The sequence below is a fragment of the Pseudophryne corroboree genome, chromosome 11, assembly GCF_028390025.1.
Source record: "Pseudophryne corroboree isolate aPseCor3 chromosome 11, aPseCor3.hap2, whole genome shotgun sequence".
Taxonomy (NCBI): domain Eukaryota; kingdom Metazoa; phylum Chordata; class Amphibia; order Anura; family Myobatrachidae; genus Pseudophryne; species Pseudophryne corroboree.
In genome coordinates this window covers 159,079,727-159,095,273 of record NC_086454.1, presented here as the reverse complement: position 1 = coordinate 159,095,273, position 15,547 = coordinate 159,079,727, and the positions used below count along the sequence as shown (strand labels likewise).

The 15,547-nt window shown below is 49.2% G+C and overlaps 1 protein-coding gene across 2 annotated transcripts in view; it reads left to right on the top strand.

The window, feature by feature from the left end:
• Positions 1-15,547, top strand: part of TUT1 (terminal uridylyl transferase 1, U6 snRNA-specific) — a 104,507-nt gene that overhangs the window by 78,129 nt on the left and 10,831 nt on the right. For both annotated transcript variants that reach the window (XM_063945017.1, XM_063945018.1), the window contains exons 6-9: positions 1,032-1,219; positions 1,327-1,436; positions 7,340-7,462; positions 7,544-7,639. In XM_063945017.1, coding sequence (XP_063801087.1) covers positions 1,032-1,219; positions 1,327-1,436; positions 7,340-7,462; positions 7,544-7,639 — 517 coding nt within the window. The remainder of the gene's footprint in view (positions 1-1,031; positions 1,220-1,326; positions 1,437-7,339; positions 7,463-7,543; positions 7,640-15,547) is intronic.

The window sequence follows — 15,547 nt, the reverse complement described above, 5'->3', positions numbered from 1 at the left end:
GCTCCAGTGTCCCCTAGTGGATGAAAGAGAAAAGAGGATTTTGGTACTTACCGATAAATCCATTTCTCTGAATCCTCTAGGGGACACTGGACGCCCGCCTCGGTGCTGTCGGCCTGCTGGGTTCACGCTTCCTATTCAAAGGACTCTTGTGGCTCACATAGTTAATCACTGGACTTTGACGAACAAGGTCATAGGATCAAATCACTTTGTGGCTCTGTGCCTCATGTGGATTTTACAAAGTTTGTACAAACAGCATTCGTTTTTCAGTTAAGAGTTCTTGGGTGCTGTTTGATAGGTTGTACGGTTCGGTTCCTCGCCATGTGCTCTACTATCATGTCCTATTCTCTCAGTCAAATTTTCCAAACTGAGGGAGGAGAGATGTGAAGGGGGAGGAGCCGGCTGTGCAGACAATGCTAATTTTAGATTGTGCCACACCTCCGGTTGCAAGCTTCACACCCCTACTGTCTCAGAATGCTCCAGTGTCCCCTAGAGGATTCAGAGAAATGGATTTATCGGTAAGTACCAAAATCCTCTTTTTCCTGCCATATGGCAGGAGACAACTGACGCGATTCGCCTGCTGTCCACAGTTTCCTTAGTTATGCGTCTTACTTTGCTTCTCATACTTTAGGTACTTAGGATTAGTGGTTTGGTGTGGCTGAATTGCAAGTCTGTGTCGTGATAAAAGGGGCTATATGGTGCAGTTTGAGGATAGATGTATGTGCACACATCTGTAGATAAAACATTGTTGAATCATGCATGCATGAGAAAGATTACATGTTAGCTTTGCAAAGCAATACAGTTGCTTTGATACCTGTAGAACCAAAACACTGTCTAGTAAATATTCCTAGGACAAAGCTTTAAACACCAGCTTTCTATGTTCTCTTATTTCAGTGGCAACATTATTGGTAAAAACTTATGACGACATTTAGAATTTTCCATACCAGTATAATGCTACATAATAATAAATATATGATAACTATATATGTATTAACCCAGTTCCCTCTTAACTAATCACCCTGTCTACTTTACAGAATGTCACTCCTGGCCTGTCGCTGCAGGGGCTCTCCCATGAAGAGATCCTTAATGTGGTAGAAAAGGTTTTACGACAGTGTGTTCCTGGAGTACATGGGGTTCAGACTGTTCCCTCTGCACGGCGTCCAGTTGTAAGGTTCCAGCACAAAACATCCGGGCTGAGAGGCGATATCACACTAAACAACAGGTAGAACAGCTGGACCATTGTGCCAATTATCCCCCATGATTAAAGTCACTGTTGCATGCCATCTCAAATACACTTTCTCTTCTCTACTTGTTGTTTTTGTAACCCAGGCTTGCTCTGCGTAACTCCTCCTACTTACGCCTCTGTTCCGATCTAGACCCTCGGATTCCACAGCTTGTGTATACAGTGCGATACTGGGCTCGGGTGAACCAGCTCGCAGGTGAGCATTAAGTGCAAGGATTGGAATAGAGTGGGCGAATTACCAGTTTTTCTCTAACGTCCTAAGTGGATGCTGGGGACTCCGTCAGGACCATGGGGAATAGCGGCTCCGCAGGAGACAGGGCACAAAAAGTAAGCTTTTAGGATCACATGGTGTGTACTGGCTCCTCCCCCTATGACCCTCCTCCAAGCCTCAGTTAGGTTTTTGTGCCCGTCCGAGCAGGGTGCAATCTAGGTGGCTCTCCTAAAGAGCTGCTTAGAAAAAGTTTTTTAGGTTTTTTATTTTTAGTGAGTCCTGCTGGCAACAGGCTCACTGCATCGAGGGACTTAGGGGAGAGAATTTCAACTCACCTGCGTGCAGGATGGATTGGATTCTTAGGCTACTGGACACCATTAGCTCCAGAGGGAGTCGGAACACAGGTCTCACCCTGGGGTTCGTCCCGGAGCCGCGCCGCCGACCCCCCTTACAGATGCTGAAGATTGAAGGTCCGGAAACAGGCGGCAGAAGGCTCTTCAGTCTTCATGAAGGTAGCGCACAGCACTGCAGCTGTGCGCCATTGTTGTCACACACTTCACACCAGACGGTCACGGAGGGTGCAGGGCGCTGCTGGGGGCGCCCTGGGCAGCAATATATAATACCTTTTATGGCAAAAGAATACATCACATATAGCCATTAAGGCTATATGTATGTATTTAACCCATGCCAAATGTCTAAAACTCCGTGAGAAAAGCCCGCCGGAATAGGGGGCGGGGCTTATTCTCCTCAGCACACAGCGCCATTTTCCTGCTCAGCTCCGCTGTGAGGAAGGCTCCCAGGACTCTCCCCTGCACTGCACTACAGAAACAGGGTAAAACAGAGAGGGGGGGCATATTTTGGCGATATTTTTATATATTTAAGCGGCTATAAGGAACAACACTTATATAGGGTTGTTCCCATATATATTATAGCGCTTGGGTGTGTGCTGGCAAACTCTCCCTCTGTCTCCCCAAAGGGCTAGTGGGGTCCTGTCTTCGATAAGAGCATTCCCTGTGTGTCTGCTGTGTGTCGGTACGTGTGTGTCGACATGTATGAGGACGATGTTGGCGTGGAGGCAGAGCAATTGCCGATAATGGTGATGTCACCCCCCAGGGAGTCGACACCGGAATGGATGGCTTTGTTTATGGAATTACGTGATAATGTCAGCACATTACAAAAATCAGTTGACGACCTGAGACGGCCGGCAAACCAGTTAGTACCTGCCCAGGCGTCTCAGACACCGTCAGGGGCTGTAAAGCGCCCTTTACCTCAGTCGGTCAACCCAGACACAGACACTGAATCTAGTGTCGACGGTGATGAAACAAACGTATTTTCAAGTAGGGCCACACGTTATATGATCACGGCAATGAAGGAGGCTTTGCATATCTCTGATACTACAAGTACCACAAAAAGGGGTATTATGTGGGGGGTGAAAAAACTACCTGTAGTTTTTCCTGAATCAGAGGAATTAAATGATGTATGTGATGAAGCGTGGGTTAACCCAGATAGAAAAATGCTAATTTCAAAAAAGTTATTAGCATTATACCCTTTCCCGCCAGAGGTTAGGGCGCGCTGGGAAACACCCCCTAGGGTGGATAAGGCGCTCACACGCTTATCGAAACAAGTGGCGTTACCGTCTCCTGATACGGCCGCCCTCAAGGATCCAGCTGATAGGAGGCTGGAAACTACCCTGAAAAGTATATACACTCATACTGGTGTTATACTGCGACCAGCCATCGCCTCAGCCTGGATGTGCAGTGCTGGGGTCGTCTGGTTGGATTCCCTGACTGAAAATATTGATACCCTGGATAGGGACAGTATTTTATTGACTATAGAGCAATTAAAGGATGCTTTCCTTTATATGCGAGATGCGCAGAGAGATATTTGCACTCTGGCATGGAGAGTAAATGCGATGTCCATATCTGCCAGAAGGAGTTTATGGACGCGACAGTGGTCAGGTGATGCGGATTCCAAACGACATATGGAAGTATTGCCGTATAAAGGGGAGGAATTATTTGGCGTCGGTCTATCGGATCTGGTGGCTACGGCAACTGCCGGAAAATCCACTTTTTTACCTCAGACCCCCTCCCAACAGAAAAAGACACCGTCTTTTCAGCCGCAGTCCTTTCGTTCCTATAAGAACAAGCGGACAAAAGGACAGTCATATCTGCCTCGGGGCAGAGGAAGGGGTAAGAGAGGGCAGCAAGCAGCCCCTGCCCAGGAACAGAAGCCCTCCCAGGGTTCTGCAAAGCCCTCAGCATGACGCTGGGGCCTTACAAGCGGACTCAGGAACGGTGGGGGGTCGACTCAAGAATTTCAGCGCACAGTGGGCTTGCTCACAGGTGGACCCCTGGATTCTACAGGTAGTATCTCAGGGTTACAGGTTGGAATTCGAGAAGTCTCCCCCTCGCCGGTTCCTAAAGTCTGCTTTGCCAACGTCTCCCTCAGACAGGGCGACGGTATTGGAAGCCATTCACAAGCTGTTTGCTCAGCAGGTGATAGTCAAGGTACCCCTCCTACAACAGGGAAAGGGGTATTACTCCACGCTATTTGTGGTACCGAAGCCGGACGGCTCGGTAAGACCTATTCTAAATCTCAAATCTTTGAACCTGTACATACAAAAATTCAAGTTCAAGATGGAGTCACTCAGAGCAGTGATAGCGAATCTGGAAGAAGGGGACTTTATGGTGTCCCTGGACATAAAGGACGCTTACCTGCATGTCCCAATTTGCCCTTCACATCAAGGGTACCTCAGGTTCGTGGTGCAAAACTGTCATTATCAGTTTCAGACGCTGCCGTTTGGATTGTCCACGGCACCTCGGGTCTTTACCAAGGTAATGGCCGAAATGATGATCCTTCTACGAAGAAGAGGCGTATTAATTATCCCTTACTTGGACGATCTCCTGATAAGGGCAAGATCCAGAGAACAGCTGGAAGACGGAGTAGCACTAACCCAACTAGTGCTGCAACAACACGGGTGGATTCTGAATTTTCCAAAATCTCAGTTGACCCCGACGACACGTCTGCTGTTCCTGGGAATGATTCTGGACACGGTTCAGAAAAAGGTGTTTCTTCCGGAGGAGAAAGCCAGGGAGTTATCCGAACTTGTCAGGAACCTCCTAAAACCAGGGACAGTGTCTGTGCATCAATGCACAAGAGTCCTGGGAAAGATGGTGGCTTCTTACGAAGCGATTCCATTCGGCAGATTCCACGCACGAACTTTTCAGTGGGATCTGCTGGACAAATGGTCCGGATCGCATCTGCAGATGCATCAGCGGATAACCTTATCGCCACGGACAAGGGTGTCTCTTCTGTGGTGGTTGCAGAGTGCTCATCTGTTAGAGGGCCGCAGATTCGGCATACAGGACTGGGTCCTGGTGACCACGGATGCCAGTCTGAGAGGCTGGGGAGCGGTCACACAGGGAAGAAACTTCCAGGGAGTATGGTCAAGCCTGGAGATGTCTCTTCACATAAATATACTGGAGCTAAGAGCGATTTACAATGCTCTAAGTCTGGCAAAACCCCTGCTTCAGGGTCAGCCGGTGTTGATCCAGTCGGACAACATCACGGCAGTCGCCCACGTAAACAGACAGGGCGGCACAAGAAGCAGGACAGCAATGGCAGAAGCTGCAAGGATTCTTCGCTGGGCGGAAGATCATGTGATAGCACTGTCAGCAGTATTCATTCCGGGAGTGGACAACTGGGAAGCAGACTTCCTCAGCAGACACGATCTACACCCGGGAGAGTGGGGACTTCATCCAGAAGTCTTCCACATGATTGTGAACCGTTGGGAAAAACCAATGGTGGATATGATGGCGTCCCGCCTCAACAAAAAACTGGACAGGTATTGCGCCAGGTCAAGAGATCCTCAGGCAATAGCTGTGGACGCTCTGGTAACACCGTGGGTGTTCCAGTCAGTGTATGTGTTCCCTCCTCTGCCTCTCATACCAAAAGTACTGAGAATTATACGGCAAAAGGGAGTAAGAACGATACTAGTGGCTCCGGATTGGCCAAGAAGAACTTGGTACCCGGAACTTCAAGAGATGCTCACGGAGGATCCGTGGCCTCTACCTCTAAGACGGGACCTGCTTCAGCAGGGACCGTGTCTATTCCAAGACTTACCGCGGCTGCGTTTGACGGCATGGCGGTTGAACGCCGAATTCTAAAGGAAAAAGGCATTCCGGAAGAGGTCATTCCTACACTGGTAAAGGCCAGGAAGGAGGTGACTGCACAACATTATCACCGCATTTGGAGGAAATATGTTGCGTGGTGTGAGGCCAGGAAGGCCCCCACGGAGGAATTTCAACTGGGTCGATTCCTACATTTCCTGCAAACAGGATTGTCTATGGGCCTCAAATTGGGGTCCATTAAGGTTCAAATTTCGGCCCTGTCGATTTTCTTCCAGAAAGAATTGGCTTCAGTTCCTGAAGTCCAGACTTTTGTAAAAGGAGTACTACATATACAGCCCCCGGTTGTGCCCCCAGTGGCACCGTGGGATCTTAATGTAGACTTGGATTTTCTAAAATCCCATTGGTTTGAGCCGCTCAAATCGGTGGAGATGAAGTATCTTACATGGAAAGTAACCATGCTACTGGCCCTGGCTTCAGCCAGGAGAGTATCAGAATTGGCGGCTTTATCATATAAGAGCCCATATCTGATTTTCCATACGGACAGGGCAGAACTGCGGACGCGTCCTCATTTTCTGCCTAAGGTGGTGTCAGCGTTTCACCTGAACCAGCCTATTGTGGTGCCTGCGGCTACTAACGAGTTGGAGGATTCCAAGTTGTTGGACGTAGTCCGGGCATTGAAAATATACATTTCAAGAACGGCTGGAGTCAGAAAGTCTGACTCACTGCTTATATTGTATGCACCCAACAAGATGGGTGCTCCTGCTTCTAAGCAGACGATTGCTCGTTGGATTTGTAGCACAATTCAACTTGCACATTCTGTGGCAGGCTTGCCACAACCTAAATCTGTCAAGGCCCATTCCACAAGGAAAGTGGGCTCATCCTGGGCGGCTGCCCGGGGAGTCTCGGCATTACAACTCTGCCGAGCTGCTACTTGGTCAGGGGCAAACACGTTTGCAAAATTCTACAAATTTGATACCCTGGCTGAGGAGGACCTTGAGTTCTCTCATTCGGTGCTGCAGAGTCATCCGCACTCTCCCGCCCGTTTGGGAGCTTTGGTATAATCCCCATGGTCCTGACGGAGTCCCCAGCATCCACTTAGGACGTTAGAGAAAATAAGAATTTACTTACCGATAATTCTATTTCTCGTAGTCCGTAGTGGATGCTGGGCGCCCATCCCAAGTGCGGATTGTCTGCAATACTTGTACATAGTTATTGTTACAAAAAAATCGGGTTGTTATTTGTTGTGAGCCGTCTGTTCAGAGGCTCCTACGTTTGTCATACTGTTAACTGGGTTCAGATCACAAGTTATACGGTGTGATTGGTGTGGCTGGTATGAGTCTTACCCGGGGTTCAATATCCTTCCTTATTGTGTACGCTCGTCCGGGCACAGTACCTAACTGAGGCTTGGAGGAGGGTCATAGGGGGAGGAGCCAGTACACACCATGTGATCCTAAAAGCTTACTTTTTGTGCCCTGTCTCCTGCGGAGCCGCTATTCCCCATGGTCCTGACGGAGTCCCCAGCATCCACTACGGACTACGAGAAATAGAATTATCGGTAAGTAAATTCTTATTTTATATATACCAGTTATTTTTTTATTACGGAAGGTATACAGTAAAATGCGTGTGCTTATGTGGTGGAGGCTATATTAAAATAAAAGTGTTGGGAAGATAGGTGACATGTTGTTATATAATTTGCTCATGAACTTGTGAAATTTGCAGTTCTTGGTCCTGCTCACCCTTCTGTCTTTTTATACCAAGGTAACCCATTGGGAGGTGGACCCTTGCTGAATAATTATGCCTTGTCTCTACTTATTATTTACTTCTTACAAACAAGGAGCCCTCCAGTAATTCCCAGTGTAGATAAGCTGAGAGAAATGGCTGGTGAGTGACTTCCAGTTGTGAATAACCTGTGCCTAATGGTACATAGACCTGTTGCTGCTGACACCACTGTCTTTCTTATAGTGGATGAGGCTCCAGTTGTGATTGATGGCTGGGACTGCACCTTTTCCTCTGATCCCGCTGGAGTACAAGCTGAAAGTGAAAACCAGCAGAGCCTAAGTGGGTGATCCCGAACATATTTCTAAGTGTGGTAATCGTATGCAGAAATACGAGGGTGGTTCAATAAATACAGTAACAAGACTTCTCATATACGTATAATCGATAGTATGGTCTTGGTTCAGATTCTTTTTCCACATAGTCCCCATGCTTGTTCCAGTGGTACACTAAGACATCTACCTCAGCATAGAAGAAATTAGTGTCAAGTGCTTGAAGTGAATCACCTTCCACCCAGATGCTTCTTCAATGGTCCAAAGACATAGAAATCACTTGGTGTCAGGTCAGGGCTGTAGGGAGGATGGCCTAGTCCCTTCCAATAGTAGCACCATAACAGCTCTTACATTATCACAGGCAGTGCACCGAACCAAACCTGTTTCCGTGACATGACACTATTAACATACACCTCGACTAGTTGGCAATGAATCTCAGCTACTGATGTTCCCTATACACGCAGAAACCTGATCACACTATGTACTTCAGTGTTTGGCCAGGTTTCCACCAGTCCCGTCATCTTACAACTGATGTTGGGACAGGCACAGTCTAATGGCGGTGAGGGGAAGCAGTGGTCTTCCTGTTCGGGCCTGGTGGGAAATTAGAATGAAACAGAGAACATTACACACGTGAGAGGTCTTGTTACCTTACTTACTGAGCCCCCATCATAATATCAGCAATAATATAAGGTTTCTTGGATTTGTATTCAATTCTAATCATGTTGATATGAAATACTCCGTAGCTGCAGATTAACATACAGATTACTTTATCCTGATAGTTTGGACATAGTGACCCATTTGTTGTTAGTGCCATAACGTTGTTTGTATAGTAGATTCCTGGTTAATATATTTTTCTCTGACGTCCTAGGGGATGCTGGGAACTCCGAAAGGACCATGGGGAATAGCGGCTCCGCAGGAGACTGGGCACAACTAAAGAAAGCTTTTAGGTCACCTGGTGTGCACTGGCTCCTCCCACTATGACCCTCCTCCAAGCCTCAGTTAGATTTTGTGCCCGGCCGAGGTTGGATGCACACTAGGGGCTCTCCTGAGCTTCTAAAAAGAAAGTATATAATTAGGTTTTTTATTTTACAGTGAGACCTGCTGGCAACAGGCTCACTGCAGCGAGGGACTAAGGGGAGAAGAAGCGAACCTACCTGCTTGCAGCTAGCTTGGGCTTCTTAGGCTACTGGACACCATTAGCTCCAGAGGGATCGACCGCATGGAACTGGCCTTGGTGTTCGGTCCCGGAGCCGCGCCGCCGTCCCTCTTACAGAGCCAGAAGCAAGAAGAGGTCCGAAAAATCGGCGGCAGAAGACATCCGTCTTCACCAAGGTAGCGTACAGCACTGCAGCTGTGCGCCATTGCTCCTCATACACACTTCACACTCCGGTCACTGAGGGTGCAGGGCGCTAGGGGGGGGCGCCCTGAGCAGCAATAAAAACACCTTGGCTGGCAAAAATACCACAATATATAGCCCTAGAAGCTATATATGTGATAATTACCCCTGCCAGAATCCATAAAAAAGCGGGAGAATAGTCCGCGAAAAAGGGGCGGAGCTATCTCCTTCAGCACACTGGCGCCATTTCTCCCTCACAGCTCCGCTGGAAGGAAGCTCCCTGGCTCTCCCCTGCAGTCTACACTACAGAAAAGGGTAAAAAAGAGAGGGGGGGCACTAAATTTAGGCGCAGTATATATAACAGCAGCTATAGGGGACATAATTCAGTTAGTCCCTGCATTATATAGCGCTCTGGTGTGTGCTGGCATACTCTCACTCTGTCTCCCCAAAGGGCTTTGGTGGGTCCTGTCCTCTGTTAGAGCATTCCCTGTGTGTGTGCGGTGTGTCGGTACGGCTGTGTCGACATGTTTGATGAGGATAATGATGTGGAGGCGGAGCAGATGCCTATAGAAGGGATGTCACCCCCTGCGGGGCAGACACCTGAGTGGATGGACTTATGGAAGGAATTGCGTGCACGTGTCGACTCCTTACACAAAAAATTTGACGACATGCCAAATGCGGGACAGCCGGCTTCTCAGCTCGTGCCTGTCCAGGCGTCTCAAAGGCCATCGGGGGCTCTAAAACGCCCGCTACCTCAGATGGCAGACGCAGATGTCGACACGGATACTGACACCAGTGTCGACGACGATGAGTCTAGTCTAGTGTCCACTAAGGCCATTCGTTGCATGATTGAAGCAATGAAAGAGGTGTTACAAATTTCTGATATAAACCCAGGTACCACTAAAAAGGGTATTATGTTTGGGGAGAAAAAACTACCCGTAGTTTTTCCCCCATCAGAAGAATTAAATGAAGTGTGTGAAGAAGCGTGGGCTTTCCCTGATAAAAGATTGGTAATCTCTAAGAAGTTACTAATGGCGTTCCCTTTCCCGCCAGAGGATAGGTCACGTTGGGAGACACCCCATAGGGTGGATAAAGCGCTCACACGTTTGTCTAAAAAGGTGGCACTACCGTCTCCGGATACGGCCGCCCTCAAGGAACCTGCTGATAGAAAGCAGGAGGCGATCCTGAAGTCTGTATATACACACTCAGGCATTATACTTAGACCAGCTATTGCGTCAGCATGGATGTGCAGTGCTGCCGCTGCGTGGTCAGATTCCCTGTCAGAAAATATTGACACCCTAGACAGGGACACTATTCTGCTAACCATAGAGCATATAAAAGACTCGGTCTTATACATGAGAGATGCACAGAGGGAGATCTGCCGGCTGGCATCTAAAATAAGTGCATTGTCCATTTCTGCTAGGAGAGGCTTATGGACTCGCCAGTGGACAGGGGATGCAGATTCAAAAAGGCACATGGAAGTGTTGCCTTATAAGGGTGAGGAGTTATTCGGGGATGGTCTCTCGGACCTAGTTTCCACAGCAACTGCTGGGAAGTCAGCATTTTTACCCCATGTTCCCTCACAGCCTAAAAAGGCGCCGTTTTATCAGGTACAGTCCTTTCGGACTCAGAAAAACAGGCGTGGAAAAGGCGGGTCCTTTCTGTCCAGAGGCAGAGGTAGGGGAAAAAGGCTGCAACAAACAGCAGGTTCCCAGGAGCAAAAGTCCTCCCCCGCTTCTTCCAAGCCTGCCGCATGACGGTGGGGCTCCACAGGCGGAGCCAGGTACGGTGGGGGGCCGCCTCAAAAATTTCAGCGATCAGTGGGCTCGCTCACAGGTGGATCCCTGGATCCTGCAAATAGTATCTCAAGGGTACAAACTGGAATTCGAGGCGTCTCCACCCCACCGGTTCCTAAAATCTGCCTTGCCGACAACTCCCTCAGGCAGGGAGGCTGTGCTAGAGGCAATTCACAAGCTGTATTCCCAGCAGGTGATAGTCAAGGTGCCCCTACTTCAACAAGGACGGGGTTACTATTCCACACTGTTTGTGGTACCGAAACCGGACGGTTCGGTGAGACCCATTTTAAATTTGAAATCCTTGAACACATACATAAAAAAATTCAAGTTCAAGATGGAATCGCTCAGGGCGGTTATTGCAAGCCTGGACGAGGGGGATTACATGGTATCCCTGGACATCAAGGATGCTTACCTGCATGTCCCCATTTACTATCCTCACCAGGAGTACCTCAGATTTGTGGTACAGGATTGCCATTACCAATTCCAGACGCTGCCGTTTGGACTCTCCACGGCACCGAGGGTGTTTACCAAGGTAATGGCGGAAATGATGATTCTGGACACCGTCCAGAAAAAAGTGTTTCTCCCAGAGGAGAAAGCCGAGGAGCTGTCGTCTCTAGTGAGAGGCCTCCTGAAACCAAAACAGGTGTCGGTGCATCATTGCACGCGAGTCCTGGGAAAGATGGTAGCTTCCTACGAAGCGAGTCCATTCGGCAGGTTCCATGCCAGAACTTTTCAGTGGGACCTGTTGGACCAATGGTCCGGATCGCATCTTCAAATGCATCGGTTGATAACCCTGTCTCCAACGACCAGGGTGTCTCTGCTGTGGTGGCTGCAGAGTGCTCACCTCAGAGAGGGCCGCAGATTCGGCATACAGGACTGGGTCCTGGTGACCACGGATGCCAGCCTTCGGGGCTGGGGGGCAGTCACTCAGGGAAGAAACTTCCAAGGACTTTTTGGTCGAGTCAGGAGATTTCCCTACACATAAATGTTCTGGAACTGAGGGCCATTTACAATGCCCTAAGTCAAGCAAAGCCCCTGCTTCAAAACCGGCCGGTTCTGATCCAGTCAGACAACATCACGGCGGTCGCCCATGTAAATCGACAGGGCGGCACAAGAAGCAGGGCGGCGATGGCAGAAGCCACAAGGATTCTCCGTTGGGCGGAAAATCACGTGTTAGCACTGTCAGCAGTGTTCATTCCGGGAGTGGACAACTGGGAAGCAGACTTCCTCAGCAGGCACGACCTCCACCCGGGAGAGTGGGGACTTCATCCAGAAGTCTTCCAACTGATTGTAAACCGTTGGGAAAGGCCACAGGTGGACATGATGGCGTCCCGCTTAAACAAAAAGCTGGAAAAATATTGCGCCAGGTCAAGAGACCCTCAGGCGATAGCTGTGGACGCTCTAGTGACACCGTGGGTGTACTGGTCGGTTTATGTGTTCCCTCCTCTTCCTCTCATACCCAAGGTACTGAGGATAATAAGGAGGCGTAAGAACTATACTCATTGTTCCGGATTGGCCAAGAAGAGCTTGGTACCCGGAACTTCAAGAAATGATCTCAGAGGACCCATGGCCTCTGCCGCTCAGACAGGACCTGCTGCTGCAGGGGCCCCGTCTGTTCCAAGACTTACCGCGGCTGCGTTTGACGGCATGGCGGTTGAACGCCGGATCCTAAAAGAAAAGGGTATTCCGGAGGAAGTCATTCCTACGCTTATTAAAGCTAGGAAAGATGTAACCGTACAACATTATCACCGCATATGGCGAAAATATGTTGCGTGGTGTGAGGCCAGGAAGGCCCCAACGGAGGAATTCCAGTTAGGTCGATTTCTGCACTTCCTACAGTCAGGGGTGACTATGGGCCTAAAATTGGGTTCCATTAAGGTCCAGATTTCGGCTCTGTCGATTTTCTTCCAAAAAGAACTGGCTTCACTGCCTGAAGTTCAGACATTTGTCAAGGGAGTGCTGCATATTCAGCCTCCTTTTGTGCCCCCAGTGGCACCGTGGGACCTCAACGTGGTGTTGGGTTTCCTAAAGTCACATTGGTTTGAGCCACTCAAAACCGTGGATTTAAAATATCTCACGTGGAAAGTGGTCATGCTTTTGGCCTTGGCTTCGGCAAGGCGGGTGTCAGAATTGGCGGCTTTGTCATGTAAAAGCCCCTATTTGATTTTCCATATGGATAGGGCAGAATTGAGGACTTGTCCCCAATTTCTTCCTAAGGTGGTATCAGCTTTTCACTTGAACCAACCTATCGTGGTGCCTGCGGCTACTAGGGACTTGGAGGACTCCAAGTTACTGGACGTAGTCAGGGCCTTGAAAATTTATGTTTCCAGGACGGCTGGAGTCAGGAAGACTGACTCGCTATTTATCCTGTATGCACCAAACAAGATGGGTGCTCCTGCTTCAAAGCAGACTATTGCTCGCTGGATTTGTAGCACAATTCAGCTTGCGCATTCTGTGGCTGGCCTGCCACAGCCTAAATCTGTAAAAGCCCATTCCACGAGGAAAGTGGGCTCTTCTTGGGCGGCTGCCCGAGGGGTCTCGGCTTTACAACTTTGCCGAGCTGCTACTTGGTCAGGGGCAAACACGTTTGCAAAATTCTACAAATTTGATACCCTGGCTGAGGAGGACCTTGAGTTCTCTCTTTCGGTGCTGCAGAGTCATCCGCACTCTCCCGCCCGTTTGGGAGCTTTGGTATAATCCCCATGGTCCTTACGGAGTCCCCAGCATCCACTAGGACGTTAGAGAAAATAAGATTTTACTCACCGGTAAATCTATTTCTCGTAGTCCGTAGTGGATGCTGGGCGCCCGTCCCAAGTGCGGACTGTCTGCAATACTTGTATATAGTTATTGTTAACTAAATGGGTTATTGTTGAGCCATCTGTTGAGAGGCTCTGTTATGTTCATACGGTTAACTGGGTATAATATCACGAGTTGTACGGTGTGATTGGTGTGGCTGGTATGAGTCTTACCCGGGATTCAAAATCCTTTCCTTATTGTGTCAGCTCTTCCGGGCACAGTATCCTTACTGAAGTCTGGAGGAGGGTCATAGTGGGAGGAGCCAGTGCACACCAGGTAGTCCTAATTCTTTCTTAGCTGTGCCCAGTCTCCTGCGGAGCCGCTATTCCCCATGGTCCTAACGGAGTCCCCAGCATCCACTACGGACTACGAGAAATAGATTTACCGGTGAGTAAAATCTTATTTCTCTGACGTCCGAAGTGGATGCTGGGGACTCCATCAGGACCATGGGGATTAGCGGCTCCGCAGGAGACAGGGCACAAAACTAAAGCTTTAGGATCAGGTGGTGTGTACTGGCTCCTCCCCCTATGACCCTCCTCCAAGCCTCAGTTAGGTTTTTGTGCCCGTCCGAGCAGGGTGCAATCTAGGTGGCTCTCTTAAGGAGCTGCTTAGAAAAAGTTTTTAGGTTTATTATTTTCAGTGAGTCCTGCTGGCAACAGGCTCACTGCATCGAGGGACTTAGGGGAGAGAAGTTCAACTCACCTGCGTGCAGGATGGATTGGCTTCTTAGGCTACTGGACACCATTAGCTCCAGAGGGAGTCGGAACACAGGTCTCACCCTGGGGTTCGTCCCGGAGCCGCGCCGCCGACCCCCCTTGCAGATGCTGAAGATTGAAGGTCCAGAAACCGGCGGCAGAAGGCTCTTCAGTCTTCTTGAAGGTAGCGCACAGCACTGCAGCTGTGCGCCATTGTTTGTCACACACTTCTCACCAACGGTCACGGAGGGTGCAGGGCGCTGCTGGGGGCGCCCTGGGCAGCAATGTAAATACCTTTTTATGGCTAAAAAATACATCACATATAGCCCTTGAGGCTATATGGATGTATTTAACCCCTGCCAGATATTACAAACTACGGGAGAAAAGCCCGCCGGAATAGGGGGCGGGGCTTATTCTCCTCAGCACACAGCGCCATTTTCCTGCTCAGCTCCGCTGTGAGGAAGGCTCCCAGGACTCTCCCCTGCACTGCACTACAGAAACAGGGTAAAACAGAGAGGGGGGGCACTTTTTATGGCGATATTTTATATATTTAAGCTGCTATAAGGATACAACACTTATATAAGGTTGTTCCCATATATATTATAGCGCTTGGGTGTGTGCTGGCAAACTCTCCCTCTGTCTCCCCAAAGGGCTAGTGGGGTCCTGTCTTCGATAAGAGCATTCCCTGTGTGTCTGCTGTGTGTCGGTACGTGTGTGTCGACATGTATGAGGACGATGTTGGTGTGGAGGCAGAGCAATTGCCGGTAATGGTGATGTCACCCCCCAGGGAGTCGACACCGGAATGGATGGCTTTGTTTATGGAATTACGTGATAATGTCAGCACATTACAAAAATCAGTTGACGACATGAGACGGCCGGAAAACCAGTTGGTACCTGCCCAGGCGTCTCAGACACCGTCAGGGGCTGTAAAACGCCCTTTACCTCAGTCGGTCGACCCAGACACGGACACTGAATCTAGTGTCGACGGTGAAGAAACAAACGTATTTTCAAGTAGAGCCACACGTTATATGATCACGGCAATGAAGGAGGCTTTGCATATCTCTGATACTGCAAGTACCACAAAAAGGGGTATTATGTGGGGGGTGAAAAAACTACCTGTAGTTTTTCCTGAATCAGAGGACTTGAATGATGTATGTGATGAAGCGTGGGTTAACCCAGATAGAAAAGTGCTAATTTCAAAAAAGTTATTGGCATTATACCCTTTCCCGCCAGAGGTTAGGGCGCGCTGGGAAACACCCCCTAGGGTGGAAAAGGCGCTCACACGCTTATCAAAACAA